Here is a 27781-nt window from a genome sequence, read left to right on the forward strand (position 1 = left end):
ATTACCTCATTCTTGGTATGAAATGCTGCCAGCTTTTGTTATTTCCCACAAGCAAGGCAGTGTCTGCATCTTATCCTGTGCCTTTCGTGGCCTCAAATGTTCAGCTAGTCAAGCTTAGCAACAGCATTTTGTTTTTCCACAATAAAACAAAATAACTTATCATATGAACGTAAGATTTAGGAGCAGAATTAGACCATTTGCCCATTGAGTCTGCTCCAACATTTTACTGTGGCTGATCCAGTTTACTTATACGCTTCAATCCCCTGCCTTCTTTCCGTACTCCTTCAAGCCCTGACCAATCAAGAACCTCCGCCATAAATATACAAAAAGAAAGTTTTGGCCTCTACAGCCGCCTGTGGCAAAGAAATCCACAGATTCACCACACTCTGGCTGAAGTAATTTCTCCTCGTCTCTGTTCTAAAGGGACGGGCCGCTCTTCTGAGCCTTTGTTCTCTGGTTTTCGACTCCCGAAACATAGAAACTTTCTTCTCCACACTCACTCAATCACATAATTTAAATAATCAATAGATTTCAAAGGGGTCACCCTTCTTCCTTCTAAATTCCAGTGAGAGCAGGTCTAGAGATATCAGACACTTCTCACATGACGTCCTTCAAACTTAGAATCATTTTTGTGAAACTCGTTTGAACCCTCTCCACTTTGAGCACAATCTTTCTAAGATAAGAGGCCCAAAACTGTTCACCATACTCCACGTGAGGCCTCACCAGTGCTTTATAAAGTCTCAGCATCAGACCTTTCCGTTTATATTCGAGTCGGAATGCTAACATGCATTTGCCCTCCTCGCCACAGAAAGTTACATCATCGGCACAACACTGTGGGCTGAGGGGCCGGGAATGTGCTGTAGATTTCTATGTCCAAACTGCAAATTATCCTTTAGGGAATCCAGCACAAGGACTTTAAAGTCCCCTTGAATCGCTGATTTATTTTTTTCTGATTTCTCTCCATTTAGAAAATTGTCAACCATTTTACTTTCTCCCAAAAGTGCATGACCATGCATGTTTCAACACAGCAGTACATCTGCCATTACGTTGTCCTGTCTCAGTCCTTCTGTAGCCTGTCTACTTCCACAAAACTACCTGCCCCTCCACTTATCCTCATTTCGTCTGCAAACTGTGGAGCCACGTTCAGGGATCTATGAAGACGGAGCGTAAGGCCCCTCTGCTCATCGAAACAGTTTTGATTTTAATTGTCTGCTATATGTTTGTATTTGTCCGGGATGAGCTCGACTGTCATTTCTCCGACCACATCTGCAAGGGATGTCAGCAGAGCGGCAACTGCTTTAATTTCTGGGGAAAACAAAACGGGGAAGGTGCTGGACATGTGTATTCCGAAAAATGAAGAAGTACTCAATTCTCAAGAAGTATTCAATTGTGGCCGAAAAGGGAACTCAATACTGTTGTAAAAGCTAAAGGGAGTGTAGACACTTATTTATCCCGGTATCAAAGAGAAATAAAGGCACAGACATCGGTGTACGGTTAACCCTTGAATTCCTAATCACGTTGCCTTACGACTCCGCCAAAGTCAGGTTATATCTTAAATTTATACCGCGAATTTCGGGCGATACCCAACAGCCAAATATCTTCAGTGAGCGATTTCAAGATGCACTTGTTGGATATTAGCCAGTCTACGAATGATTCCGGGCGGTGCACAAAATTAGAACTGCGCATCTGCAGTCACTTCCTCCATTACCAAGACAGTGTGGGATTAAAGTTAACATTACCTCATTCTTGGTATGAAATGCTGCTGGCTTTTGTTAGCTCCCACAAGCAAGGCAGCTTCTGCATCTTATCCTGTGACCTTCGTGGCCTCAATCTTCGGCTAGTCAAGCTTAGCAACAGCATTTAGTTTTTCCACAATAAAACAAAGTAACTTATCATAAGAACGTAAGATTTAGGAGCAGAATTAGACCATTTGTCCCATTGAGTCTGCTCCAACATTTTACTGTGGCTGATCCAGTTTACTTATGAGCTTCAATCTCCTGCCTTCTTTCCGTATTCATTCAAGCCCTGACCAATCAAGAACCTCTGCCATAAATATACAAGAAAGAAAGCTTTGGCCTCCACGGCCGCCTGTGGCAAAGAAATCTACAGATTCACCACTCTCTGGCTGAAGTAATTTCTCCTCATCTCTGTTCTAAAGGGACGCGCCGCTTTTCTAATCCTTTGTCCTCTGGCTTTCGACTCCCCGACCATAGAAATTTTCCTCTCCACACCCACTCGATCAAGGAATTTAAATACTCAATAGATTTCAGTGGGGTCACCCTTCTTCCATCTAAATTCCAGAGAATGCAGACCTGGAGATATCAAGCACTTCTCAAATGACGCCCTTCAATCTTGGAATCATTTTTGTGAACCTCGTTTGAACCCTCTCTACTTTGAGCACAATCTTTCTAAGATAAGAGGCCCAAAACTGTTCACAATACTCCACGTGAGGCCTCACCAGAGCTTTATAAAGTCTCAGCATCACACCTTTCCTTTTATATTCGAGTCGAAATGCTGACATTCATTTGCCCTCCTCACCACAGATTCAACCTGAGAAGGTTACATAATCGGCACAACATTGTGGGCTGAGGGGCCGGGAATGTGCTATAGATTTCTATGTTCAACCAGCAAATTAACCATTAGGGAATCCCGCACAAGGACTTTAAAGTCCCCTTGAATCTCTGATTTATTTTTCTTATTCCTCTCCATTTAAAAAATTGTCAACCATTTTACTTCCTCCCAAAGTGCCTGACCATGCATGTTTCAACACAGCAGTACATCTACCATTACACCGTCCTGTCTAAGTCCTTCTGTAGCCTGTCTACTTCCATAAAACTACTTTCCCCTCCACTTATCCTCATATCGTCTGCAAACTGTGGAGCCGCGTTCAGGGATATATGAACACGGAGCGGAAGGCTCCTCTGCTCATCGAAACAGTTTTGTCTTTAATAGTGTTCTATATGTTTGTATTTGTCCGGGATGAGCTCGACTGTCATTTCTCCAACCATATCTGCAAGGGATGTCAGCAGAGCGGCAACGGCTTTAATTTCTGGGGGAAAATAATGAGGAAGGTGATGGACATGTGGATTCCTAAAAATGAAGAAGTATTCAATTCTCAAGAAATATTCAATTGTGGCCGAAAAGGGAACTCAAGGCTCTTGTAAAAGCTAAAGGGAGTACAGACACTTATTTATCCCGGTATCAAAGAGAAATAAAGACATAGACATCGGTGTACGGTTAACACTTGAATTCGTGATCACGTTGCCTTACGACTCCGCAAAGTCAGGTTATATCTTAAATCTATACCGCGAATTTCGGGCGATAGCCAACAGCCAAATATACTCAGTGAGCGATGTCAAGAAGCACTTATTGGATATTAGCCAGTGTACGAATGATTCCGGGCGGCGCACAAAATTAGAACTGCGCATCTGCTGTCAGTTCCTCCATTACCAAGACAGTGTGGGATTAAAGTTAACATTACCTCATTCTCGGTATGAAATGCTGCTAGCTTTTGTAAGCTCGCACAAGCAAGGCAGCTTCTGCATCTTATCCTGTGACCTTCGTGGCCTCAGTCTTCAGCTAGTCAAGCTTAGCAACAGCATTTAGTTTTTCCACAGTAAAACAAAATAACTTATCATAAGAAAGTAAGATTTAGGAGCAGAATTAGACCATTTGGCCCATTGAGTCTGCTCCAACATTTTACTGTGGCTGATCCAGTTTACTTATACGCTTCAATCCCCTACCTTCTTTCCGTATTCCTTCAAGCCCTGACCAATCAGGAACCTCCGCCATAAATATACAAAAAGAAAGATTTGGCCTCCACGGCGGCCTGTGGCAAAAAATCCACGATTCACCACACTCTGGCTAAAGTAATTTCTCCTCGTCTCTGTTCTAAAGGGTCGGGGCGCTCTTCTGAGCCTTTGTTCTCTAGTTTTCGACTCCCCAACCATAGAAACTTTCTTCTCCACACCCACTGGATCAAAGAATTTAAATAATCAATAGATTTCAATGGGGTCACCTTTCTTCCTTCTAAATTCCAAGAGTGCAGACAGAGAGATATCAGGCACTTCTCATATGAGGCCCTTCAATCTTGCAATCTTTTTTGTGAACCTCGTTTGAACCCGCTCGACTTTGAGCACAATCTTTCTAAGATAAGAGACCCAAAACTGTTCACAATACTCCACGTGAGGCCTCACCAGTGCTTTATAAAGTCTCAGCATACCACCTTTCCTTTTATATTCGAGTCGAAATGCTGACATGCATTTGTCCTCCTCGCCACAGACTCAACCTGAGAATTTTATATCATCGGCACAACATTGTGGGCTGAGGGGCCGGAAATGTGCTGTAGATTTCTATGTTCAACCTGCAAATTATCCTTTAGAGAATCCCGCACAAGGATTTTAAACACTCCTTGAATCTCTGGGTTCGTTCTTTTTAATGTTTTTTCTCCATTTAGAAGATAGTCAACCCTTTTATTTTCTCCCAACGTGCATGGCCATGCATCTTTCAACACAGCAGTACATCTGCCATTACTTTGAGCTGTCTAAGTCCTTCTGTAGCCGGTCTACTTCCTCAAAACTACCTGCCCCTCCACTTATCCTCATATCGTCTGCAAACTGTGGAGCCGCGTTCATGGAGCTACAAAGATCCCTCTGCTCATCGAACCTGTCTTGTCTTTAATAGTGTGCTATATCTTTGTATTTGTAAGGGTTGAAATCATCTGCCATTTGCCTGAACATATCTGCAAGGGTTGTCAGCAGAGCGGCAATGGCTTTAATTTCTGGGGGAAAATAATGAGGAAGGTGCTGGACGTGTGTATTCAGAAAAATGAAGAAGTAGTCAATTGTCAAGAAGTATTCAATTGTGGCCGAAAAGGGAACTCAGGCCTCTTGTAAAAGCTAAAGAAAGTGCAGACCCTTATTTATCCAGGGATCAAAGAGAAACAAAGGCACAGACATAGGTGTACGGTTAACCCTTGAATTCGTGATCACGTTGCCTTACGACGCAGTGAGCGATTTCAAGAAGCACTTGTTGGATATTAGCCAGTCTACGAATGATTCCGAGCGGTGCACAAAATTAGAACTGCGCATCTGCTGTCAGTTCCTCCATTACCAAGACAGTGTGGGATTAAAGTTAACATTACCTCATTCTTGGTATGAAATGCTGCTAGCTTTTGTAAGCTCGTACAAGCAAGGCAGCTTTTGCATCTTATCCTGTGACCTTCGTGGCCTCAATCTTCGGCTAGTCAAGCTTGGCAAAAGCATTTGGTCTTTCCACAATAAAACAAAGTAACTTATCATAAGAAAGTAAGATTTAGGAGCAGAATTAGACCATTTGGCCCATTGCGTCTGCTCCAACATTTTACTGTGGCTGATCCAGCTTACTTATGAGCTTCAATCTCCTGCCTTCTTTCCGTATTCCTTCAAGCCCTGACCAATCAAGAACCTCCGCCATAAATATACAACAAAGAAACCTTTGGCCTCCACGGCGCCTGTGACAAAGAAATCCACAGATTCACCACTCTCTGGCTAAAGTAATTTCTCCTCGTCTCTGTTCTAAATGGACGCGCCGCTCTTCTGAGCCTTTGTCCTCTGGTCTTCGACTCCCCCACCATAGAAACTATCATCTCCACACCCACTCGATCAAGGAATATAAATACTCAATAGATTTCAATAGGGTCACTCTTCTTCCTTCTAAATTCCAGTGAGTGCAGGCCTAGAGATATCAGACACTTCTCATATGACAGCCTTCAATCTGGGAATGAGTTTTCTGAACCTCGTTTGAACCCTCTCCACTTTGAGCACCATCTTTCTAAGATAAGAGGCCGAAAACTGCTCACAATACTCCACGTGACTCCTCACCAGTGCTTTATAAAGTCTCAGCATCACACCTTTCCTTTTATATTCGAGTCGAAATGCTGACATGCATTTGCCCTCCTCACCACAGACTCAACCTGAGAAGGTTAGAACATCGGCACAACATTGTGGGCTGAGGGGCCGGGAATTTGCTGCAGATTTCTATGTCCAACCTACAAATTAACCTTTGGGGAATCCTGCTCAAGGTCTTTAAAGTCCCCTTGAATGTCTGTTTTTTGTGTGTTTTCTCTACTTTTAGAAAATTTCGTAAGTTTCTCGGACCAGGGGCTACAATAACCCAGATGAATCCGGGAGCCGAAACAATGATTACATTTCAACTATTTTTTTATTTTCTTTTAAGCCTTTTCTTTGGCTTTTTTTTTTCCCAAGAGCTTTGAGTTCCCTTTCAGCCAGATTTGGATACTTCTTGAGTTCTGAGAACTTCTTCATTTTTCGAATACACATGTCCTGCACCTTCCGCCCTTTTATTTTTTTTCCCCAAAATTCTTGACCATTCATCTTTCAACACAGCAGTACATCTGCCATTTCGTTCTTCTATCTAAGTCCATCTGTAGCCTGTCTACTTCCTCAAAACTACCTGCCCCTCTATTTATCTCCATATCATCTGCAAACTGTGGAGCCACCTTAATGGAGCTACGAACACGGACCGCAAGATCCCTCTGCTCATCGACACTGTCTTGTCTTTAATAGTGTGCTACATCTTTGCATTTGTCAGGGCTGAACTCCACTGTCCTTTCTCCAACCACATCTGCAAGGGATTTTAGCAGAGCAGCAATGGCTTTCGCTTCTGGGAAAAATGCGGAAGGAGCAGGACATGTGTGTTCCAAAAATGAAGAAGTTCTCAGAACTCAAGAAGTATCCAAATCTGGCTGAAAAGGGAACTCAAAGCTCTTGAAAAAAAACCCCAAAGAAAAGGCTTACAAAAAAATAAAACATAGTGGGAATGTAATCATTGGTTCAGCTCTCGGCTGCATCTGGGTGATGGTAGCCCCTGGCCGGAGAAACTTACGAAATCTCATTTGGGTAAATGTTGTACGATGTTTACAAACAGTACAGAATATGAGATTAAACAATTCAGCTTTATGATTTGACTATATGGTTTGTAAAGCAACATAAAAAAGGGGCACGTTCTCAAGAAAAAGTGCAAACAGTGGCGCTCACAGTGTCGTCCATTTTTTCCTGTCGACCTCTCCCGAGCGTAGCCGATCCTCGGACCCACTCCCCTCAGTCCACTCCGTCCAGCTGTCATAAAAATATAGAAATCCTGCAGTACAATACAGGCGCTTCGGCACACATTCAGTGCGAAAATGTCCTTTCCTTCGAAATTACCGTAGATTACCCATAGCCCTCTATTTTTTCTGAGTTCCATGTACCTGTCCAGGAGACTCCACCACTCCCGACACTCACCAGACAAAAAAAGAAAATATCCTGACATACCCTTTGTACATACTTCCTTAAACCTGTGCGCTCTCGTGCTGTCCATTTCTGCCCTGGGAAAAACCCTCTAACTATACACACGATCAACGCCTCTCATCGTCTTGTATACCTTATCCGGTCATCTGTCATTCTCCGTCGTTCCGAGAAAAATGGCCGAGTTCACTCAACCTATTCCAATCCGGGCAACATCCTTGTAAATCTCCTCTGCGCCATTTCTATCGTTCCCACATTCTTCCTGTAGTAAGGCGAGCAGAACTGAGCACAGTACTCCAGGTGGGGTCTGACCACAGCCCTCTATAGCTTCAACATTACCTCTCGGCTCCAAAACTCAGTCTCAAGTTTGCTGAAGACCAATGCACCGTATGCTTTAGTAACCAGAGAGACAACCTGCGCCGCAGCGTTGAGTGTCCTATGGACTCGAACCCAAGACCTCTCTGATCTACCACACTGCCAAGGATCTTACCATCAATACTGTATTATGCCATCATATTTCACCTACCAAAAAGAACAGCTTATCTGGTTTGATCTCCATCTGCCAATTCTCAGCCCAGTTTTGCATCCTATGAATGTCCCTCTGTAATCTCTGACAGACCTCATACACCCCAAGCTTTGTATCATCCGCACATTTACGAACCCCCACCTCCACAACCTCATTCAGGTCATTTATAAAATCACGAAGAGTAGGGTTCCCAGATCAGAAATGTTACTGTTACTGTTGCTATTATGCCTCTCCAAATGTTCATATATCATTCCTCTCAGGTTCTTCTCCATCAACTTACCAACCACACAAGAAAGACTCATTTGTCTATAATTTCCTGGGCAATCTCTACTGCTTTTCTTGAATAAAGGAACAACATTCGGAACCCTCCAATCCTCCGGAATCTCTCCCGTCCCCATTGTGATAAAAACATCATCGGCAGATGCTCAGCAATCTCCTCCCTCCGATCGCGCAGTAGCCTGGTCGTCCTCTTCCCGATGACTTATGCAACTTTCAGCAAACACGAGGAAATCTGCAAATGCTGGAAATTCAAAGAACACCCACAAAATGCTGGTGGAACACAGCAGGCCAGGCAGCATCTATAAGGAGAAGCACTGTCGACGTTTCGGGCCGAGACCCTTCGTCAGGACTTATACAACTTGATACTTTCTAAAAGCTTCAGCATGTCGGCTTTATTAATATCTACATGGTCATGCTTTTCACTCCGCTCTATGTCACCCTGACAATCGGCAGAATCCTTTACCCGAGTGAATACTGAAGCAACGTATTCATTATGTACCTCTGCTATATCTTCCGGACTCGTACATACTTTTTCCACTGTCACACTTGTTTCGTCATATTTTCTTACGCCTTATACACTTGTTCTTCACTTATTTACTTGTTCTGCTGTTTAAATTAATCCTGCCCTGCAAGGCCTTCTTATGGCCCATTCTGGATCTCCTAATTTCTTTCTTAATCTCCCTCCTGCTAGCTTTATAATCTTCTAGATCCTTGTTATCAACTGGTCTTCTAAACCTTTCGTAAGGCCTTCTTTTCTTCTTGATTAGATTTATAACAGCCTTTGTACACCACGGTTGCTGTACCCTACCAACCTTTCCCTTTCTCATTGGAACGTACCTATGCAGAACTGCAAGTAAATATCTCCTGAACATTTGTCACATTTCGTTTGTGTATTTCTGAGAACAATTAATCAATGATCACCGTGAATGGAGGTGCTGGCTTGAAAGGCCGGATGGCCTACTCCTGCAACTGTTGTCTACTGTCTATTGCCAATTTATCCTTCCAACATCCTGCCTGATAGCCTCATAGTTTACCCGACTCGAATTAAACGCTTTGCTAACGAATCTGTTCCTATCCCTCTCCAATGTTATGGTAAAGGAGATGGAATTGTGATCACTATCTCGTTTGGAGATATGATGTGGTTGCCATTACCGAGACTTGGATGGCTCAGGGAGAAGAATGGTTAATTCAAGTGCCGGATTTTAGATGTGTCAGAAAGGACAGGGATGGAGGTAAAAGAGTTCGGGGCGTGGCACTGCAGAAAAGTGGACGCCATGGAAGATTTTTCTACGGTGTTTCTGTGGGTGTAGATTAGGAACAGGACGGTGTCAATAACTTTATTGGGTACTTTTCTATAGGCCGCCCAGTAGTAACAGGGATATCGAGGAGAAGATAGAGAAACAGAACATGGAAAGGTGTGATAATAACAAAGATGTCGTGATGAGAGGTTAAATATTCCATCTCTCTAGAGCAAGGGATTCAGATGTGGTGAAGTTTGTTAGGTGTGTTCAGGAAGCTTTCTTGACATAATTTGTTGATAGGCTTGCACGAGGAGAAGCCGCACTTCATTTGGCATTTCGAAATGAACCTGGTCAGGTGTCAGATCGCTCAGTGGGAGAGCATTTTGGGGATAGTGAACATAATTCTATATCCTTTGCAATAGAATTGGAGAGAGATAGGAACAGACAAGGTAGAACAGCGTTTGATTGGAGTAAGGGGAATTATGAAACTACCAGGCAGCAGACTGAAAACAGGGGAAAGTACGGAGGAAATGTGGCAGATATTCACGGGATATTTGTGTGGAGCTCTGCATAGGTACGTTCCAATGAGACAGGGAATTTATGGTAGTGTACGGGAACCGTGATGTACAAAGGCTGCAATAAATCTAATCAAGAAGATAAAAAAAAGCTTACAAAATGTTGAGAGAGATATGTAATGTTAGAAATCTATAAGATTATAAGGCTAACAGGAAAGATATTAAGGGAGCCATGAAAAGTTCTTGGCGGGCAGGATTAAGGAAAACCCCATGGCCTTCTACAAGTACGTGAAGAATCTGGGGATAAGCCGTGAAAGAATAGGACCTATCAAGTGTGACAGTGGGAAAGTGTAATGGAACCAGATGAAATAGCAGAGATACTTAATGACTACTTTGCTTCAGTATTCACTACGGAAAAGGATCTAGGTGATTGTAGTGATGACTTGTAGCAGACTGAAAAGCCTGAGCATGTAGATATTAAGAAAGATGATGAGCTGCAGATTTTGGAAAATATCAAGTTCGATAAGTCACCGGGACCGGATGAAATGTACCCTAGCCTACTGTGGGAGTGAGGGAGGAGATTGCTGAGCCAATGGCGATGATGTTTGCATCATCAAGGGGGACGGGAAAGGTTCCAGAGGATTGGAGGGTTGCGGATGTTGCTCCTATATTCCAGATACTGTTACAGATAGTTCAGGGAATTATAGACCAGTGAGCCTTACCTCAGTGGTTATTAGGTGGATGGAGAAAGTCCCGAAAGGCAGGGTTGATGAACATTTGGGGAGGTTTAACATGATGGGAATAGTCTGCATAGTTTTGTCAACGACAGGCCGTGTCTTACGAGCATGTTTCAATTTTCTCAGGATGTGACAAATCACATTGATGAAGGAAGAGCAGTGTATGTGGTGTATATGAATTTCAGCAAGGCATTTGATAAGGTATCCCTGGATTATTGAGAAAGTAAGGAAGCATAGAATCAAAGGAGGAAGAAGTGAAGGAATAAGTGAAGTGGATGAGGAAATATGTGGGAACAGGAGCAAATAAAGCGGTTCAGGTCAGAAAAAGAAAGAAGATGTAGAGGAGACAGGAAATTGAGAAGGGAGGTGGGTGACATGGAAGTCGTTGAGGTGGGGGAGTTGAGTTAGACAGAAGGAGCCAGTACCAGGCGAGGGTGGGAGAAGGAAGAAAGGGACTAAGGGAAACGAAAGGAAGAGGAAGAGTGGGATATGGAAGGAGGAAGGTGTGGTGTGAGAGAACGGGAAGCTCGGAGGCAGGATGGGAGGAGGGGTGGAGATGGGACGGAGGAAATGGGCCGAAGCAGATGAAGGAGAGCGGTCGGAAGGGACGGAGGAATACAGAAAGCATCTGTGCGTGTGTAAGCACATCTGCCTGTCAGAGCGACAGGAGGGTCGGTCGTGCAGAGAAGAAAAAGAGTGGGGCAGATGGGGGACAGAGAGGAGTAAGACAATGGGGAAGAGGAGAGTGGGGAAAAGGTGGGCGAGAGGAGGTAGAGAAAAGAGCAAGGGTGGAGGAGGGGAAGAAGATATGATAGAAACAGAGACAGCATAGTGGGAGGGAAAGGCGAGAATTATAAGGGACGAATGGAAAGGGGGGAGTGGGGGAAGCTAGTCGGTGGAGAACGAGAGGAAGAGACAGAGAATGCCACGGAATAAGGAGGGAGAAAGAAAGAGTGCGCCTTTGGGCGAGGAAAGCGAGGAAACCCTGTGGAGGGAAGGAGATTCGGGGTGAATTGTTCACCTCACTCGGAGGGACGGTGTTCAATCATAGGCATGAGCAAGGGCAGTGGGAACGTTCAATGCTCAATACAGGAACCAGCTGGGGTTGCATCTGTCCCGAATAATTGAGGCCCTGTATGAGTGACAAAATCCTTCGGTCTCTCCCTTCTTCCTCATGCCTGCACTCCATCTCAGCTCACCTCCTCCAAATCCTTTCCTTTCTCTGTACCGCCTTCGATTCCACATTCCCTCAGTCTTTCCAGAATTCCTCCTCCATCTCATCGCGCTCTCTATCCTTCTTCTCCTCCTCTCCGCTGTCTTGTTCCATCTTGACCTCACTCGCTTGCCTCCGTTCACCGACCCTCTCTCCCCGATCACTCTCCAACACTCCGGCCTTCATTTCTCCAAGTGTCACCATCTCCGCTCATTTGTCACCATCTCCATCACTCCTTCCTGCCTCCTCTCTCCATATACCCCTTCTCACGCTCCCTTCTCCCCAGTCTGTCCATTGTCACCCACCTCTCTATCTCAACCCGACCCAGAACCCTCCCCTCTTTCTCCCCTCTCTCATTACTCTTCCACCAACCACTCTCATTTCTCTCGACAACCCTCTGCAACACCCTCAATCTCTCTGCTCCCCGCACTTCCTCCCCTTGTTCTCGGTTCCTCTATTCGTCAGCTCTTCATCCGGCGTTGGTTGGTACCGGTCTAACCCACTTGCTAACACGGGCTTCCTCTGACAACGGTTGCTTCCCCTATCTGAGCTCAGAGACGCAGAGAACCCTCGGCAGGATGGACCGGAGCGAGATTTACATGAATGTGAAGTTGGGAAAAACGGACTCTCCGGCTCATTCCCGAGGTGAGTAGGGCAGAGAGACAGGCGACAGCTCTGTTCTGCAGCTTATCCTGGTGTGAATGATCGGACGTCTGGAGGGAGTTTCATACTATGTTTGAACACAGGAGTGCGTAGTGGGACGGGTGAAGAGAGCTTCACTCTGTGCTTGACCCCGGGAGTGTGTGATGGGACGGTGTGGAGGGAGATTCACTCTGTGTCTGTCCTCGGGAGCGTGTGAAGCGACAGGGTGGAGGGAGATTCACCCTGTTTCTGACCGGCGGAGTGTGATGGGATGGTGTGGAGAGAGCTTCACTCTGTTTCTGAAACCCGGGACTGTGTGAGAGACCGTGTGGAGGGAGCCTCACTCTGTATCTATCCCCAGCTGAACCTGATGTATCGTAAGAGGAAGTTAATTCTCGGCACCCCGGGTCCGGACAGATCGAGGTCAGTTTCATCTTTGTCGATTTGAACTTCTTTAGCTGATATGTCCAACCATGTCGAGAGATCTCAGGGGTAAAGTTCAGTTACCATCAAGATTGCCTGTTTGAGCAGAAGTCGGATGAACGCGTGTGGGAGACGTGGGGAGGAGGGTGAACTCTGTGGGAGGGACGGTGGGAGTGTGCTGTGATGGAGTGAGCGCCCTGGGAGGGACGGTGAGGAGCGAGCGCTGTGGGATGGATTGAGGAGAGTAGGCTGTGAGAAGGGACGCTGAGGAGAGGTAGCATGAGATGTACCGTGTGGAAGAAGGGGCGATGAGGAGCGAGCGGCGTGGGTTGGGGGCGTGGAGATGTGTGAGCGCCGTGTCGATGTGGTGAGGAGGATCACAGTTGGAGGGACGGTAAGGAGGGAGCGCTGTATAAATCCAGAGCCACTCTCTCACTTTTCTTAACCTCACTTTCTTTCCTTCTTTCACCTTCTCTCCCCTCCCTCACCTCTTCACACCCTCTCCGCTCTCAATCTCTCCCCTCCCCTTTCTCCACGTTTTCCCCACTGTCTCCCACTCTCCGGTTCTCTTCGACCTCTCTCATTGCCCCATCTCCCTCCCGTCTCTCCTCTTTCACAGTCTCTATCACTCGTTCTCCCCCTCGCGCTCTTTCCCTCCCTCTGCTCTCCCTCTCATCCTTCCCCGTCCGCCCCTCCGGTCTTCCAACCTCGCTTTGTCGCTAAATTTGCCCCTCAACTCCACTCGCGCCTTCTCCTCCTCATTATCTACGCCTCTCTTCCTTCCCCGACGCTGTCTCCTCTCTCTCTCTCTCTCTCTCTCTCTCTCTCTCTCTCTCTCTCTCTCTCTCTCTCTCTCTCTCTCTCTCTCTCTCTCTCTCCTCTCTCAAATTATCTTCTTCTCTCTTCCCCATCCCTCTCCTATATTTCTCCTCTCCTCACTCCCCCTTCTCAATCCCCCTCTCTTTCGCCCTCTCTCACACCTCTCCCTGCCTCTCACTGTTCCCGAATCTATCCCCTGTTCCTCCCCCTCTGTCTCCGCCTCTCACATTCCGTTCTCCCTTCCCATTCTTTCTCTTCAATCTACCCGCCCATCGCCCCTGTCGCTACCTCCTCCTCTCTGTCTCCTATGCTGACACCCGTGTCTCTCCACTCTCTACCTCTCTCCCTCATTTGCCTCTCTCTGTACCTCTCCTATCGCAATCTCCTCCTCTACTCGGTTCCAGATTCTCCCCAACCTCTCTCCTACAGGCTTCTCGCCATACAGCCCTTATTTCTCCCTATCTACCCACTCTTACCCTCCGCCCCACTCTCTGACCCTCGCTCCACCCTTATTCACTCCCCTCACTTTCTCTTTTACCCTCTCTCGCCGCTGTCTACCTCCTTCTGTCTAACAGCCCCTTCCGCCCTCATCTCTCTCCTTCCACGCCATCCTCTTTCACTTAAATCCTCTGCCCTCTGGTCTCCGATACACCGTCCTGAGGGACGTCTGTGCACGTTCACCCTGCCTGTGCACCTCGAAGATTTATACAACTCTGTAAGGACACCCCTGCGCTCCAGGCAATGAAATCCCGACCTGCCCGACCTCTCTCCATGCCTCACTCCCTCGAGCCCAACATCATCGTAAACCAGCTCGGTGGCCTTTCCTATATCAGGGTGACCAACACTGAACAAGAGCGGCTTCACAGTACATCTGCAACGTGACCTCCCGACTCCTGTACCATCATCTTCCAGAGCAATGTGCCATCTGAGACCTTGTTAAAGTCTAGGTAGATTACATCTACTCCCCGTGCCTGATCGGTCCTTCCCGAGCACATTAGCCCGACAACTCTCTCTGAGTCTCAGGCCATCCAGTATCTCTCTCCCTCCTCCATCTTCCACCCACCGTATCTCCCCCCTCCCTCCCTCGCTCACCGCTCCTTTCTTTCTCCGTCTCTCCCACCCTTCCTCTCTACCATCTCCCAGAGAGATCTACCATCTGGAACCTTGCGACAATATTTGTTAAAGTCAGTGTACACTTTATCAACCAATCAGGACAAACAGGTCATCCGCAATCAAATCGGTCAGTCTAATCTGCCCTGGCCCCACCCCCTTATACAGAGCACCCAAACAATAGCTCATTGAAGTCCCTATCCATCATGTCTACTACACGGCCCTAATCAGCCGTCCTGCTGTCTTACTCCAAAGATGGAAATCTGACATTTCTCTCCGTGGACACTGTCTGCATTTCGTGCTGTCTCCGTGAAGCAGCCAGCATAACCATAGACCCCGACCCATCACAGCGTCACTCCGTCTCATCGGGGAGAAAGGTACGAAAGCACGTCACACTGGTCTCCAGGACGGCGTCTGCTCCGTTTTATCGGATTATCGAACGGACCCCTAGGACGATCAGACGGACTCCTCACCTCACGATCGACCTCTTCCTGGCCCCTTGCATCTTATCGTCTGCCGGCACTGCCCTCTCTCTGTAACTGTGACGCTTTATTCTGCAGGACATCTCCTGTTTGTGATGTATATAGAAACATTGCAACATAGAAAACATACAGCACATTACAGGCTCTTCGGCCGACAAAGGTGTGACGACCATGCCCCTACCTTAGATCTATCTAGGATTTACCCATAGCCCTCTGTTTTCCAAGCTCCATGTAGCCATCCATGAGTCCTATGAAAGACCCTATCGGTTCCGCCTACACCACCGCCTCCTGCAGCCTATTCCATGCACTCACCACTCTCTGAGTAAAAACAAACTTACCCCGACACGTCCTCTGTACCTTAAAAGCATGCCCTTTTCTGCGAGCGATTTCAGTCTCTGGAAAAAGCCTCTGACTATCCACATGATCCATGCCTCTCCTCATCTTGTACACCTCTATCAGGTCACCTCTCATCTTCCGTCGCTCCAAGGAGAAAAGGTTGATTTCACTCAACCTATTCTCATAATGCATGCTCTCAAATCCAGTAAACAGTCTTGTCAAACTCTTCCGCACCCTTTCTATGGATTCTACGACGTTCCTATAGTGAGGCGACCAGAACGGAGGACAGTACTCCAAGTAGGGTCTGTCCAGGGTACTATATAGCTCCAACATTACCTATCGGCTCCGATATTCAATTCCACGATTGACGAAGGCCAAAACACCGGACGCATTCTTAATCACAGAGTCAACCTGCGCAGCTGCTTTGAGCTCGGACTCCAAGATCCTTCTGATAATCCACACTGCCAAGATTCTTACCATTAATACTATAAACTGCCATCGTATTTGACCTATCAAAATGAACCACTTCACACTTAACTGGGTTATACTCCATCTATCACTTCTCAGACCGGCTTTGCATCCTATCAATGTCCCGCTGTAACCTCTGACAACCCTCCAACTATCCACAACACCCACAAGCATTGTGTCATCAGCAAACGTACGAACTCATCCCTCCACATCTTCATCCAATTCATTTATAAAAATCCCAGAACAGATCCCTGATGCACTTCACTGGTGACCGACTTCCATGCAGAATATGACCCGTCTACAACCACTCTTTACCTTCTGTGGCAAGCCAGTTGTGGCTCCACAAAACAATATCCCATTGGATCCCATTCCTCCTTACTTTCTCAGTAAGCCTTGTATGGGGTACCTTATAAAATGCTTTGCTGAAATCCATGTACACTACATCAACTGCTCTTCCTTTATCAATGTGTTTAGTCACATCCCAACAAAAATTCAATCAGTCTCGTAAGGCACCATCTGCCCTTTTAAAAACCATGCTGACTGTTCGTAAATATATTATACCTCTCAAATGTTCATAAATCCTGCCTCTCAGGATCTTCTCCATCAACTTAGCAACCGCTGAGGTAAGATTCACTCGTCTATAATTTCCTGGGCTCTCTCTTCTCGCTTTCCTGAATAAAGGAACAACATCCGCAACCTTCCAATCCTCCGGAACGTCTCACGTCTCCATTGATGATGCAAAGATCATCGCCAGAGCCTCAGTAATCTCTTCCCTCGCCTCCGATAGGAGCCTGGGGTATATTTCGTCCGGTACCGGCGACTTATCCAATTTGATGTTTTCCAAAAGCTCCATTACATCCTCTTTCTTAACATCTACATGCTCAGGTTTTTCCGTCTGCTGCAAGTCATCAGTACAATCACTAAGATACTGATGTAAAGTATTCATTAAGTAGCTCCTATTGTCTTATTAAACATTTATTGTGATCTCATGGTCGTACGGTATCTCCACAGCTGCGGAAGAACCGGAGTCGAAAGTGAAGATTGGAAATAGACCGTACCGTCTGATCTGCCTACTCTGCCTAGTTACGTCCGCCCTCATCGTGACAGTGGCCGGTCTCTCGATCTATGGTGAGTGGAACGGTCTCCGGAGGGAGTCAGACCGTAAATAAAGAGAGTGGAATATATTGAGTTTGTAAGACACAACAGTGAAACCAACACCTCCTTACCGTAACAACGATGGAAGAGGGCGGCATACATTAAGATTAGGAAGCAAGGATTAGATGGGTTTATTGCGGAACATAGGGTAGCAAGAAAAGAGATGAAGAAGAGGCTGTGGACAGAAAGAAGGAAGCATCAGAACGCCTTGGTGAGTAGGATAAAGGAAAGCCCCAAGACATTCTTCAATTATGTGAAGAACAAAAGGATGACAGTAGTGAATGAAGGACTGATTACAGATACAGGTGGGAAGATGTGCCTGGAGACTGTGGAAGTTAGCGAGGTCCTCAATGAATACTTCTCTTCAGTATTCACCACTGAGAGGGAACTTGATAACTGTGAGCACAATATGAGGGAGTTTGATGTTCTGGAGCATGTTGATATTAAGGAAGAGGAGCTGTTGTATTTGTTAAAATATATTAGGACTGATAAGTCCCCGGGGCCTGAAGGAATATTCCCCAGGGTGTTTCACTAGGGGAGAGAATAGATTGCTGAGCCTCTGGCTAGGATCATTATGTCATCATTGTCCACGGGAACGGTACGGGAGGATTGTGGGGAGACCAATATTGTCCTCTTGTTCAAATAAGGTAGTTGGGATGGTCCGAGTAATTATAGCTCCGTGAGCCTTAAGTCTGTTTTGGGAAAGCTGTTGGAAAACATTGTTAGAGATAGGACTAATGGGTATTTAGAGAATCATGGTCTGATCAGGGACAGTAAGCATGGCTTTGTGAAGGGCAGATCGTATCTTACAAGCCCGATAGCGTTCTTTGAGGAGGTGACCAGGCATATAGATGAGGGTAGTGCAGTGGATATGATCTACATGGATTTTAGTAAGGCATTTGACAAGGTTCCACGCTGGCTTACCTGCAGAAGGCAAAGTGTCGTGGTGGAGTGAGTACATTCGGATTGGAGGGCCGTGACTAGTGGTGTTCCAGAAGGACCGGTTCTGGTACCTCTGCATTTCGTGATGTTATTAAAGACATGTATTTGGGGGTAGAAGGGCGAGTTGCAAGTTTGCAGACGACACAAAGGTTGGTGGTGTTGTGGATAGTGTAGAGGATTGTCGAGGATTGCAGGGAGACATTGATAGGATGCAGAAGTGAGCTGAGAAGTGGCAGATAGAGTTCAACCCGGAGAAGTGTGCGGTGGTACACTTTGGAAGGACAAACTCCAAGGCAGAGTACAAAATAAATGGTAGGATACCATTTGTGTGGAGGAACAGGGGGATCTTGGGGATCATGTCCACAGATCCCTGAAAGTTGCCTCACAGGTAGATAGGGTAGTTAGGTACGCTTATGGTTGTTAGGTTTCATAAGTCGAGGGATAGAGTTTAAGAGTCGCGAGGTAATGATGCAGCTTCATAATCCTATGGTTCGGCCACACTTGGAGTACTGGTGCCCAGTTCTGATCTCCTCACTGTAGGAAGGCTGTGGAAGCGACAGAAAGGTTACAGAGGAGATTTACCGGGATGGTTCCTGGTTTAGAGAGTATGCATTATGATCAGAGATTAAGGGAGCTCGGGCTTTACTCTTTGAAGAGAAGGAGGATGAGATGAGACATGATAGAGGTATACAAGATAATAAGAGGAATAGATAGAGTGGACCGCCAGCGTCTCTTCCCCAGGGCAGCACTACATGTTCTCACAAGAGAACATGGCTTTAAGGTAAGGGGTGGGATGGTCAAGAGGGATATTAGAGGGAGGTTTTTTTAATCAGAGAGTGGTTGGCGCGTAGAATGCACTTCCTGAATCAGTGGTGGTGGCAGATACACAAGTGATATTTAAGAGTATACTAGACAGGTATATGGAGGAGTTTAAGGTGGTGGGTTATATGGGAGGCAGCTTTTAAGTGGTCGGCACAACATTGTGGGCCGAAGAGCCGGAAATGTGTTGTAATATTCTATGTTCTGTAACACGGACACACCCCAATCCGTAATAAAAACACGGCCTTTATCATAACACAATCAGGACTCATGCTGACACCGACACGCCATTCACCATAACAGCAACAATGCTGTTACCGTAGCACGATCACGACCTTCAACGAGACGCAGATGCACTCCTGACCGCGACACTGACACGACCATCGCCGTGACTCACATGTGGCTGTCACACTGACCGCAACGTACCCCTCACTGTAGTATCGATGTGCCCCTGACCATGTCACTGATAAACTCCTGAAGCGAAACCGACACACACCTCACAGTGACACCGACACGCTCTTCACCGTGACACTGAGGTACCGTACACCGTGACACCTTCACACTCCTCAGCGTTATCCGCTCTGCACCGCATCGTGACAAAGACTCACACGTCACTGTAACACCACTTACCGAGACAGTATCACCCTTCAACATTACGCCGATGCACCGCTTACTGAGGCAATTACCCTCAGCTCACCCTGACGCAGGCAAACCCCTCACCAGATACCGACAGCTAAATTCCCAATGACATCGACATAGAACTCTCCGTTGCACCGGCACACGCCTCAGCGTGTCACTCTCACACAGACCGTGGCCATGACATTTCTCTCACCGTGGCACTGACATACCCTTCACTTTGCGACCAGCACACTCCACGCCATGACACCGTGACACGTCATTGTGAAACGGTACACCTCCCGCCGGGGCGCAGAATCTCCTATGACAGTGACACCGACACATTTCTCACAGCAACTCGGACATACCCCGCACGATACTGACGCAGACCCCCATGGTAACAGCAAAATCTACTACTGGACGTTGATTATTCCCCGTAGCGTGGCACAAACACGCCCCTCAAGGTGGCGCCGACGCCTGTCACTGTGTCCACAGGAAATCGTTCACTGTGTCACCCTTCAGCGTGACACTGACACAACACTCTCTGTGAACGGTTCGGTAGCGTGACGCTAAATCACGTAAAGGCTAACCATTCTTCACCATCTCTCTCAGTATCACAGATCCGTCAGTCTAAGATCACCTCCGACCGAAACTACCATGAGTTGAACTCAACCCTTCAGTCCAAGCTTTCTGCGCTCAACTCTAATCTGTTCGTTCTTAAACGACAGTTCACTGAGATGGAAACGAAGTACAGATCTGTCAACCAAACCAAGGCTCAAATCTGTGAATTGTTGACCAGCAGAAGAGGTGAGGCATCATCCCCCTCTTTCACCCACTCCTCATCACAGGGCTGGCATGGAGAGAGGAAGCGCCACTCAGTGCTTGACATCGGGAGTGTGTGAAGGGATGGTATGGAGGGTGATTCACTCTGTGTTTGAGCCGGTGAGTGTGTGATGGGCTGCGTGGAGGAAGTTTCACTCTGTTTCTGACCCCGGGAGTGTGTGATGGGGCTGGGTGGAGGAAGTTTCACTCTGTCACTGAGTCAAGCAGAATGAGATGGGACGTTGTGGAGGTGGATTCACTCTGTGTCTGACTACGGGATTGTGAGACGTAACATTACAGCTTCACTCTATGTCTCACTCCGGGAATGTCTGATGGGACAGTATGGATCCAGATTCATTCTGTCTCACTCCGGGAATATCTGATGGCACAGTATGGATCCAGTTTCACTCTTTGTCTGACAGCGGGATAGTGTGATGGGACGTTGCCCAGAGAGGTTCACCCCATCTGTGACCCCTAAAGTGTGTTATGGCACCGTGGAGAAAGTGTTTCACTTTAAATCCGTGAGTGTGTGACGGGACGGTGCAGCTTGGGCCTCACTCTCTGTCTGAATCCGGGAGTGAGTGATGGGATCGTGGAGAGACAGCTTCAGTCTGTGTCTGATTCCTGGACTGAGTGATGGGACGGTTCAGAGAAAGCTACACTCTGTGACTCGGCAGGAAGTGTGTGATGGGACGTTAGGAGGGAGATTCACACTGTGTTAGACTCGGAAGTGTGTGATGGGTCCGTGTGGAGGCAGCTTCCCTGTATGTCTATCACTTTGCTGTGTGGTGCGTTGAGAATCACTCTCCCTCTGACATTTGTCGTGTGTGCTGAGGGAGTTTATTTCCGTGTCTGACCGCTGGAGTGTGTGATGGGGCCGTGGGGAGATTAACAGTGCATCTGACCAAGGCTGTGTGTGACTGGGCTTTGTGGAAAGATCTACATTCTGTTCTCTTACCCAGGGAGTTTTCTCTCCCCTGCAGTTTATTATGGACTGGCTAGCATCGATTAAAACCCATAGTCAGGAGATGTGGCGTTTCACTTGGATAGAGGAGTATATATAATGTTCCGGGTGACCCAGTTCTGTTCTGTTGAACTGATTCAATTTGGACTCCGGAACAATTATGTTGAGTTTGTAAACATTTTGTGTAATAAAGCCACTATTTTCTCACCTTTACCTACTCTCCCAGTTTTATGGTAACCCTGGTTCTTCACAGTTGTGATCTAGTGGAGGGAGCATCACTCCGGGCCTGACTGTAGAAATGTCAGATGGGGTTGAGTGGAGGGAGCATCACTATGTCTCGGTCGCGGGGATTTTGTGATGGAAAATTATTTACCCTGTGCCTAAAGCAACGGGTATGTGCTGGGACTGCTTTTTCAGATCCTCACTCTGTGTCTGATCCCGGGAACTTCTCTGCATGCCTGATATCGGGTTTTCTGATGGGACAAGGCAGAGGGAGATTCACTGTGTCTCAGACCTCAGTTCTGCTTACGAAAAGTGGCCCACTAGGCACTCGCATTCCACGCCCGGCTCCATGCCAGCGAGCCGGGCTTCTTACCCATTTAAAGTTTGAGAATAGGTTGAGATCGTTTCGGCCCCACGGCCTCTAGTCATTCGCTTTACCAGATAAAACTGCGGGTCCTCTCGTCATTCGCTTTACCAGATAACACAGAACTTCTCCGTCCTGCTATCTATATCAACCAACGCCTTTTGTGGGGTCTGATGAGCGTCGGCATCGGGCGCCTTAACCCAGCGTTCGGTTCCTCCCGCAGCGCCAGTTCTGCTTACCAAAAGTGGCCCACAAGGCACTCGCATTCCACGCCCGGCTCCAAGCCAGCGAGCCGGGCTTCCTACCCATTTAAAGTTTGAGAATAGGGTGAGATCGATTCGGCCCCACGGCCTCTAGTCATTCGTTTTACCTGATAACACAGAACTTCTCTGTGCAAATGAACCAAACCATGCGTGATAGGATGGTGTGGAGGGAGATTGACTCTGTGACTGAACCCGGGAGTGTGTGATGAGACGGTGTGGAGGGGGATTCCCTCTGTGTCTGACACCGTGAGTGTGTGATGGGACGGTGTGGAGGGAGATTCACTCTGTGTCTGACCCCGGGAGTGTGTGATCCGATGGTGCGGAGAGAAATTCACTCTATCTCTGATCTTGGGAAAATATGAGGCAGTGAGGAGGGTACTTCACACTGGGGCAGTGTGGAGGGTAATTCACTGGGCGCTTAAACACCCCCCAACCCACCGGGTGTTGCGATGTATAAGTACGGATGGATCTTCACTGTTACTTATTCCTGATTTCCAGAGCAAACCTGTCCCAAGGACTGGATCACTAACAAAGATCGGTGTTATTACGTATCCACGTTTGGAACATCTTTGAACACATCAATGCAGGAATGCTCAAACCGGAATTCAAGGCTCTTAGAAATCAATTCAAAGAATGAAATGGTAGGTCTCACACCTCGAGAAGATCCCACAGTAACAAAGGAGTCATCACACTCTCCCGGGGTCAGACACAGAGTGAATCTCCCTTCAAACCGTCTCATCACACAATCCTGGGGTTAAACACACAGTGAATCACCCTCCACACCGTCTCATCACACAATACTGGGAATCTCCCTCTGCACCGTCCGATCTCACACTCTCGTAGTCAGATACAAAACGAAGCACCCTCCGCACCGTCCCACAACTCACTCCTGTTGTAATAAACTGAGAGTGACTCCATCAATGGTTTTCAAAACTCGGCAATAATGAAATAAATTTAATTTCACAGAACTTTATAGCCCCCTTTCTTGTCGACCGAAACCGTGCATACTGGATTGGAAAATGCGAAGACGGGTGAGATTTTGACTGATCTGGATGAAGAAACATGGGGAATGATAGTGGACGTAATATACCTGGGCTTTCAGAATGTCTTTGATAATGTCCCACAAAGGAGATTAGTGGGCAAAGTTAGAGCACGTGGTATTGGGAGTAGGGTACTGATATGGATAGAACATTGGTTGGCAGACAGGAGACAAAGTGTTTGGATTAACGGATCCTTTTCAGAATTGCAGGCAGTGAGTAACAGTGTACCTCAAGACTCGGTCCTGGGACTGCAGCGATTTACAATAGACAATAAACAATAGACAACAGGTGCAGGAGTAGGCCATTCGGCCCTTCGAGCCAGCACAGCCATTCAATGTGATCATAGCTGATCATTCACAATCAGTACCCCGTTCCTGCCCTCTCCCCATATTTCTCGACTCCGCTATCTTAAAGAGCTCTATCTAACTCTTTCTTGAAAGCATCCAGAGAATTGGTCTCCACTGCCTTCTGAGGCACAGCATTCCACAGATCCACAACTCTCAGGGTGAAAGAGTTTTTCCTCCAATCTGTTATAAGATTATTAAGGGATTGGACACGCTAGAGGCAGGAAACATGTCCCCGATGTTGGGGGAGTCCATAACCAGAGGCCACAGTTTAAGAATAAGGGGTAGGCCATTTAGAATGGAGTTGAGGAAAAACTTTTCCAACTAGAGAGTTGTGGATCTAGGAATGCTCTGCCTCAGAAGGCAGTGGAGGCCAATTATCTGTATGCTTTCAAAGACTTATGTAGAGCTCTTAAATATAGCGGAGAAGGCAGGAACGGGTTACTGATTGTGGATGATCAGCCATGATCACAGTGAATGGCGGTGCTGGCTCGAAGGTCTGAATGACCTACTCCTGCACCTTTTGTCTTTTGTCTATTGACGTAGAGTTGACGGGAGAAAATGGGACTAGTTTACGGACTGAAGGAGGTTTGAGGGAACAGGGAGGGGGATTGGGAATTGTCTGTAGACTGTTCGAACTTGTCGGGAGGTGATGGTACAATGATAATTTTTTGGGGACCGACACATGTCTGCCGGTGAAGGACAGGGCAGGGTAATAGATTAATTTGCGGACTGTAACGGGGCTGTGGGAAGGACCAGTACCCTGGGATTAGTTTGGTGACCGACGCAGGGCAGTAGTGAGAGCGCGATGCAGTGGAATTAGTTTGAATTCTGGCACGAAGCTGTGGGGAGGTGGAGCGGCAATGGGATTAATTTGGGCACAGACACATGACGAGAGTGGGCCTATTATAGAGTTCATTTCGTGTCTGCCACAAGTCTGTGGGGAGAGGGTGGGACACTGTTATTTTTTGGGGAATGAAACAGATTTGTGGGCGGGGGAGCGTACGTCAGTTGGATTCGTATGAGGACTGAAACAGGACTGTGAAGAGAAAGTGGGTCAGTGAGATTAGTCTGGCAATAGACCGGAGGCTGCGAGGGGTCCCTAGTGTTGTGGCATTAGTTTAGAGACTAACACGGGGCTGTGGGGAACGAGTGTGTTAGTGTGATTATGTTGGGAACGGTCTCAGGACTGAGGACACTCTTCCTCTCTCCCTTTTTACACCGACTCTCTTGTCCTTTGCTCTGCCGCCTCAATTACACACATTCTGTCTACCCCCTGCCATATCCCGTACGTTCTCTACGCCCCTCTGCGTCTCCGTGAAACTGTCTTCCCGCTAAACCATATAAGCATATAGCCATTTAACAACTACAGCACGGAAATAGGCCATCTCGACCCTTCTAATCCGTGCCGAACGCTAACTCACACCTAGTCCAAATGGCCCGCACTCAGCCCATAACGTTTCATACATTTTCTGTCTATATACCTATCCAATTTTAATTTAAGTGACAATACCGAACCTGCCTCTACCACTTCTACTGGAAGCTCGTTCCACACAGCTGCCACTGTATTAGTACAGAAATTCCCCCTCGTGTTACCCTTACACATTTACCCCCTACCTCTCAACTCATGTCCTCTTGTTTGAATCTCTCCTACTCTCAATGGAAAAAAGCCTATCCACGTCAACTCTATCTATCCCCCTCATAATTTTAAATACCTCTGTCAATTCCCCCCTCAACCTTCTACGCTCCAAAGAATAAAGACCTAACTTGTTCAACATTTCCCTGTAACTTATGTGCAGAAACACAGGTAACATTCTGGTAAATCTAACAAATTTTCTCTGTACTTTTGTTGACATCTTTCCTAAAATTCGGTGAGTAGAACTGTACATAATACTCCAAATTCGGCCTTACCAATGCCTTGTACAATTTTAACATTACATCCCAAATCCTATACTTAATGCTCTGAATTACAAAGGCCAGCATACCAAAAGCTTTCTTCACCACCCTATCCACATGAGATTCCATCTTCAGTGAACTATGCACCATTATTCCTACAACACACACAAAATGCTGGTGGAACCCAACAGGCCAGGGAGCATCTGCAGGAGAAGCACTGTCGATGTTTCGTGCCGAGACCCTTCATCAGTATGTTTCCTTTCAGTTTGTCTTGACGAAACGTCTCGGCCTGACACGTCAACAGTGCTTCTTCTAAAGATGCTGCCTGGCCTGCTGTGTTCCACTAGCATCTTGTGTGTGTTGCTTGAATTTCCAGGATCTGCAGAGTTCCTCGTGTTTAACCATTAATCCTAGATCACTCTATTCTACTGCATTCTTCAATTCCCTACCATTTACCATGTATGTCCTATTTGGATAATTCCTACCAAAATGTAGCACCTCACACTTATCAGCATTAAACACCATCTGCCATATAACCATATAACCACATAACAATTACAGCACGGAAACAAGCCATCTCGGCCCTTCAAGTCAGTGCCGACGCTTACACTTACCTAGTCCCACTGGCCCACACTCAGCCCATAACCCTTCATTCCTTTCCTGTCCATATACCTATTCAATTTTACATTAAATGACAATACCGAACGTGTCTCTACCACTTCTACTGGAAGCTCATTCCGCACAGCTACCACTCTCTGAGTAAAGATATTCCCCCTTGTGTTACCACTAAACTTCTGCCCCCCTAAATCTCAACTCACGTCCTCTTGTTTGAATCTCCCCTACCCTCAGTGGAAAAAGCCTACACACGTCAACTTTATCTATCCTCCTCATAATCTTAAATATCTATATCAAGTCCCCCCTCAACCTTATACGCTCCAAAGAATAAAGACCTAATTTTCTCACCCTTTCCGTGTAACTTAGATGCTGAAACCCAGGTAACATTCTAGTAAATCTCTGTACTCTCTCTATTTTGTTGATATTTTTCCTATACTTCGGTGACCCGAACTGTACACAATACTCCAGATTGAGCCTTACCAATGTCTTGTACAATTTTAACATTACATCCCAACTCCGAAACTCAATGCTCTGATTTATAAAGGCCAACATACCAAAAGATCTCTGCACCGCCCTATCTGCATGAGATTCCATCTTCAGGGAACTATGCACCATTATTCTTAGATTACACTGTTCTACTGCATTCCTCAACACCCTACCATTTACCATGTATGTCCTATTTGGATTATTCATACCAAAATGTAGCACCTCACATTTATCAGCATTGAATTCCATCTGCTATCGTTCAGCCCACTCTTGCTACTGGCCTAAATCTCTCTATAAGCTTTGAAAACCTACTTCATTATCCACAACGCCACCTACCTTAGTATCATCTACATGCTTACTAATCTAATTTACCACCCCATCATCCAGATCATTAATGTATATGAAAACAACATTGGACCCAGTACAAATCCCTGTGGCACACCACTAGTCACCGGCCTCCCTGACAAACTGTTATCCACCACTACTCTCTGGCATCTCCCATCCAGCCACTGTTGAATCCATTTTACGACTTCAATATTAATACCTAACGATTGAACGTTTCTAACAAACCTTCCGTGCGGAACCTTGTCAAAGGCCTTACTGAAGTCCATATAGACAACATCCACTGCTTTACCGTCGTCAACTTTCCTCGTAACCTCTTCAAAAAATTCAATGAGATTTGTCAAACATGACCTTCCACGCACAAATCTATGCTGACTGTTCTGAATCAGACCCTGTTTAGCCAGATAATCATATATACCATCTCTTAGAATAATTTCCATTAACTTTCTCCCCACTGACGTCAAACTGACAGGCGTATAATTGCTAGGTTTAATGAGGTTAATCGCTGTTTTATCTGTATTGAAACTTTTTAACCCTCTTTGATAGAAAAGCGGCCTCTGGTCTCCTGTATCACGTGACCTCTGGAACTCCCGTCTGCACTCGTTGCACACCGAAAGGAATGAATTATCCTTGCAATCGTGATCGCAGATTCATCTGCGAGAGGTCTGCACCTTTGTGCCCGGCTATAGCTGAAAACCTCCAGGGTCTTTGTTAACAGCCCATGGGGGCGTCTGAATTACGTCTCTATTATCTCGTTCTTTTCCTTATCTCTCTTCCACTCTCCCTCCATCCATCATTCCGAATTCCCACCTCAC

General features: G+C 46.5%; 1 protein-coding gene across 1 annotated transcript; it reads left to right on the forward strand.

The window, feature by feature from the left end:
- Window positions 1-12375: 12375 nt before the first annotated feature.
- LOC140722531 (C-type lectin domain family 12 member A-like) lies at window positions 12376-27781 on the forward strand. Its single transcript, XM_073037247.1, has 6 exons — window positions 12376-12442; window positions 17089-17205; window positions 20221-20415; window positions 22742-22884; window positions 23210-23274; window positions 27513-27781. Exons 1-6 carry the CDS (start codon window positions 12376-12378, stop codon window positions 27679-27681), a joined length of 756 nt encoding a protein of 251 aa, XP_072893348.1. The 3' UTR covers window positions 27682-27781.

Source organism: Hemitrygon akajei, unplaced genomic scaffold (genome assembly GCF_048418815.1).
Source record: "Hemitrygon akajei unplaced genomic scaffold, sHemAka1.3 Scf000079, whole genome shotgun sequence".
Classification (NCBI taxonomy): Eukaryota; Metazoa; Chordata; class Chondrichthyes; order Myliobatiformes; family Dasyatidae; genus Hemitrygon; species Hemitrygon akajei.